Here is a 5,712-nt window from a genome sequence, read left to right as displayed (position 1 = left end):
TAAAAGTATTAAAATATAATAAAACAACATAGATAACTTAATTGTAAACATAATTAATTATATTCTTCAATAAGTAAATAAGAAAAAGAAAAAAAATACTTTACCTATATAAATTATTTTATTATGACTTGAATAAATTAGTTAACGTTATAAAGATGTGTTTTTCTTTCACTCTGGTGTAAAGTATATGTAAATAATGTAAATAATTTCTGTTAAAAAATTATCTTGGTTATTTTATATATCAAAAAAAAAAAAAAAAAGATTGCCAACAGCACGTAGTGTTCCCAAGCGATCACCCATCCAAGTATTAACTACGTCCAACATTACTTAACTTCAGTGATCGGACGAGAACTGGTGAATTCAACGTGGTATGAACGTTGGTGAAAATTAAAAATTATATAATTTAAGCTGATTAAAGTTAGGTCACAAGAATTAAAGAAATTATTGCTATTTCATTTTTAATACAAATATTCACATTGATTGTAAATTTACAAAAGTGAAGTGAAAGATTTAAAGAAAATTACAGGGTTTTCATTTATAAAATAAATTAAATTTTCATAACTAATTCTCTTATTATTATACCAGAATATTTATAAATCTATGTTTTCAAATCTTTTACGGGGATATGTAATGTTTTACGCAACTCGTCGAATTATAATGTACCTATTTTAAAGCAGTCGACTAGGTTATTTGAGATGGACACTTCTGAGGAAATCATTATTGTGCTGTACGAAAATACTGGATTTCCGAAATATTCCTGTACCTATGTACAATGCCAAAGCCAGAGAAATATTTTTTTTGTGGGTAAGGTTTAGATTATCAATGTTATTTTACTAAAAATTTTTAAAATTTCAACTGAAATTGACATTTAAAACATTCAGTTTTATTTTAAGAAAAAATCTCGAGATGTTGAATCCTAGCTACTGAGGTTACGGTATTGTGTACGTTAAATTTAATTTATAATTTAAGTTATATCAATGATTTGAAATCGAACAATATACTTAAATCTATAACACCTATTAGGTAGGTATATACCTATTCTGTGAATTCTATTACAGGACACTAGAATTTTAATTCTCTCGAATTCGCTTTCTGAACAAAAGAAAATATAGATCTTTTACTATTAATATGCACGGAAATTTAATTTGATTTTCTTTTTTTATGAAGAATTCAAAAGGAACACTGTACAATGTACGTTTCGTTTAGTTATATTTTATAATTTATTGTTTATTTAAATAGAAAATTATTAGGATGAACCTTAATAAAAGTTGTATTTGTGATCGGTTAATCGATGAGTAGTAGTTATAACGTAAATATTATGTCTAGGGTCTGAATTTAAATGTCCGTTAGTTTGTCTAATTAATAAATTCAACATTTATTACGGGGTGAAAAAAAAACTGAAACTCGACTTGATGATTGTTCGGTGCCGCTGAAATAATATACTTAATGTACAGTATAGGCTAATATTTAGTGTGACCGAATATTGTGCCTTTGTACTATTTCCAGAAAACTGACATGGAACTTAATCTTACTATGCGAACTCTTACGGGTACAGTTAGATCTTCTAAAGTAAAATGGTTACCATTTCTTGCTAACAATAATAGAGTAAGAAATAGAATAAGAATGCATTCTCTATATATTGATTTCACAGAGCACCTTCGCAAAATATTGAAATCAAGACACCTAATACGAGATCTGGATACATACAATTATAAAATTTTATACATTTTGTGAGTATCTACCTGTAATATTACCTAATTCATTTTCTTCCAATCAGTATTTATTAATTTTCTATTATTTTTTTTTTTATTTTAATTTATAATGTAATTTCACTTTATCGAAAAAAATTAAAAAGTTATTATTATCAATTTAATTTATAGCATAACTTCTAGTGGATACATCTAAATTTGAATATTATCATTATAATTTTGGTAATTCTAAGTATTTACTTGCTTTATTACGATTTTGATTAAAATTCTGCAAAATGAAAATTTTCAGAAGATTAGCTCAATATATCAATAGAAAAGTACGTACCCTCATTAAAATGATGCGATCGGCACGACTTCGTAAAAATAACAGTAATGGATAAAATCCACAGACTTTAAATGACTTAGTCGAACACGGCGAAGAAAATCGCAGTTCAACTGAACTACACGTTGACGTTGAGACAGAAGAATTGAGAGCCGAGTGTCCGACAATCTATGAAAACAATCATTATCTACCAGCATCCGAACAATCGGAAGAACATGGAGAATTTTATCAACCGGACTTAAAAGACTTGGTCAAACACGGGGAAGAAAGTCCCAATTCATCCGGAACATCCATTGTCATTGAGACTAAAGAATCAAGAGCCGGCCAGACATTGACTGAAAATTAACATAATCTACCGGCATCCAAACAAGTGGAAGAAAACGAAGATTTTTGTGACATCTATATATGAAAGTGACACGTCTGTGTCCAGCGGTACATTAGGTATGACTATACTTTCGCGCTAGTACTCGTATAGGAACCAATTCTATCCAATGGCTTCGGAATTGTCAGTCGAATTCGACGAATAGAGTAACGCGTCAACATCAATCGCCGATAAAAATCGAGCCAATCGATCGTCGTATGAAAATGATTGTTATTCGGCGTCAGAAGTTAACGAAAGTAACAATGATGACGATGCTAGTGTGTCCAGTGAATCTTCGGATATAGCAAGGGCATATTTAGACTTACTTCTTAGGGGGAGGGACTCAATTTTTTTCTTTAATTCAGGCTCAACATTTACAAGTAAAATTGTTGATAATATTTAAATCAGGTGATTCCTTAATATTTGTGTGTTTTTTTTTAATTTAATGACAGATCCACTTAGAATCGACTTTTGTGTAGTTCTTTTTTAATACCTGTTTGTGTTTTGAAAGTTATGCTTGTGTTTTATTTGATTTTTCACTAAGTATGGACACTAAGTATCGTTATAAAATGATCCGCATTATAAAAATTTGAAATGTTTATCTCACATATGATCGATTCCTTAAATACGGATTCAGGGGGGGGGGCGATCGCCCCCTTCGCCATCCCCTCTAAAATAGGTCTCTGGGGTATGGCCGTACCTTTGCGGCGTTTAGAAACGTTTGATCCGGAGAACAGGCATTTCTATCCAGCGTATCCTGGCTGCAACTATCTTACTAGTGGCGGACAAGAAACGGTTGCAAGAGCTGAATATTTGTACAAGAAACGATATTATCAAACGACTTCAGAAACGTCCGTTGAACACGACGAATGAAGAAATGGTTCGGATTAGTACTCTGTAAGCGAACGTACCAAAATGCCTGGTCCGTCCACCGAATAACCAGTTAGACTAAAATACTTGAGGATCGTTCCTTATTATACTGTTACTTATCTTATAATAATCTGTTAAGTTTCTAAAATGTATAGATTTTATTGGTTTTGATACAATTTTTTTTTAATATTATTATTTTGATAATATCTTAATACTCAATATGTATGGTTCACATTTTATTGTACGTTCATACATTCCAATTCGAATTTGATAACATTTTCCAATATTTTTTTTTTATATTTTCCTCATTCATGAAAAATTGAAGAAGATTTTTATTTTTGAAAGTGTGCTATGTACCTACATTAAAATGAAAAAAACATCATTCGGTTAATCCCGAAAAAATCCAATCGGTTTTATATAGTTTTTTTACGTGATCTATTCGGAACTTGAATTTTGAATATTGAGATAGTAGCAAATGATTATGTAAAGTTATACTTAAAGCACTTTTCAGGCATCTGTGTAAATGGATAGATAAAGTTTATGATTATCTAAACAGCTGTACCCAGAGAGAATAATAAGTGCACAATAATTGAGAGTTCGGATATAGTAGATGGAGGAATATTGTGGAAGTAAAGAAAGTCCTTTGAAGCCTGTAAAATGACGAGAAAAATAAGAATAAGTACCAATAATTATTTTAATTTAATTTTATAAATTTATATGTTTGTAATTTGTAAACTTCTAATTTTTTGAATTTTAGAAATGTCACTACGGAAGAAGTAATTGTAAAACGTGTAACACAACTGTCTAAATAATTATGTTTGTGTATGCTGTCTTATAAAAGTTATCCTGCTTTAAACATTTACCTATTATATTAAAGTACATTTAGTTGTTATAAATAAATATTAATATACATTTATAAATAAAATATGAAAATACAATTATTTTTAAAATTTTTTAAATTTATTTAACAAATAATATGTACACGAATAAAAGTGTTAAAAAGTGTTCTCATAATCGTACTCTTCTAGTTGTATCCGCCAACGCGCTAATTTGGATAATGGATCTTTTAAATTAAATAACCATGTTAATGGTCTATGATCGCTCAAAATAATAAATTTCCTTCCGTACAAATAAGGTCGAAATTGTTTAACACCATATACTATTGTTAAACATCAGTGGCGCCGAAGTACAAAATTACATGTATGGCATTGATCTCCGACCACCACCCACCCACCCCCACCACAACACACACAATCACATAACCCACTTATTAAATTTGAAACCTGTCAAACAATTTTCCACCCACTTTTATTTTTGATCAACTCTCTTTTCTTTTCCAACTAATTCGTATGTAAATATTAATATAAATATAAAATATATAATAATAATATTAATAATAATATATAATAATGTCAATAATGAGTTTTTATCGATTTGTGAGTACATGGTACATAAAGCGTCAAAGGCATCACAAGGTACAATGTGTGAATTATTTTGAACTTCTCGAATACGTCTAAATGAAAGAAGGGATAAGTCTTTTAGAGGTCCTATATTGGTGCTTTCAAAACGTCCACTTAACTCTGCCAAAAGAATATCCATTATGACATTGTATGTATCAGTTCTAAATTTTTTCATGGGGCATGATATAATTTCATCCTGACAATGTTCACCTGAAATTAATATTTCATTTTGAAATTTAGAACAATCATACTTTCTTGATAAATTAAATTAATAATTGATATTTATTTTGAAAAATATATACACCTGATTTTCTTGGAACACGTTTGGGTCGACTAGATACAAGAGGTAAAAAGTCAACAATACTATTTTCAGCAAACTCATCAGTCCTTTTTAGTAATCTTTTAAACGAATCATCATTTCTAAATTCTTTGATTTGATGAATCACATTATTTAAAATATTTGTGGCCATAAGCATATCCATATCTTGGGACTGCAATTGGTGGGTGACAGGTTCAAGTATTTGAAATATAGTTTTGAATAATAATGCTGTTAGAAGAAAACGTTGGGATGTAAGGTATGATATCAAACCACTACAACTCGCACCAACTACTACATCAGCAGATCCTTCAGAATCTTTAATTTTATTTAATGTTTTTAAAACTGCATTGTGGAATTTTAAACTACATGTAATGCTGCCGCATGAGAACTCCAACATGTTGTACTTACTCTCTTAACAGCATGCAATGGATTATATTTACCTTCCATATTATCACATTCAATTTGAATTTCTCTGAAAATCGCTGCTCTTTTCTTTGAACACCAAAGAAAAACATAGAGAGTTTCTAAATTGCCAAATAAATCAACTGCGTTGGAGTTACACGATACTGCTTGTTTTACTACCAAAGCCAAACGATGGGAGTGACACCACACAAATAATGCTTGTGGGCTTTCTTCTTTAATATGAACTTGGAGGCCATTATAGTTACCAC

The 5,712-nt window shown here is 29.9% G+C and overlaps 1 protein-coding gene and 1 pseudogene across 1 annotated transcript; both read right to left on the bottom strand.

Moving 5' to 3' along the window:
• Window positions 1-263: 263 nt before the first annotated feature.
• On the bottom strand, window positions 264-382 carry LOC112690871 (annotated as a pseudogene).
• A 3,893-nt stretch (window positions 383-4,275) lies between these two features.
• LOC112690870 lies at window positions 4,276-5,699 on the bottom strand. Its single transcript, XM_025564974.1, has 2 exons — window positions 5,027-5,699; window positions 4,276-4,932 (listed from the first exon to the last, which is right to left on the bottom strand). Exons 1-2 carry the CDS (start codon window positions 5,436-5,438, stop codon window positions 4,571-4,573), a joined length of 774 nt encoding a protein of 257 aa, XP_025420759.1. The 5' UTR covers window positions 5,439-5,699; the 3' UTR covers window positions 4,276-4,570.
• Between the last annotated feature and the right edge of the window lie 13 nt (window positions 5,700-5,712).

Source organism: Sipha flava, unplaced genomic scaffold (assembly GCF_003268045.1).
Source record: "Sipha flava isolate LNK unplaced genomic scaffold, YSA_version1 52469_pilon_pilon, whole genome shotgun sequence".
Taxonomy (NCBI): Eukaryota; Metazoa; Arthropoda; class Insecta; order Hemiptera; family Aphididae; genus Sipha; species Sipha flava.
This window is presented reverse-complemented; position numbering and strand designations above follow the sequence as displayed.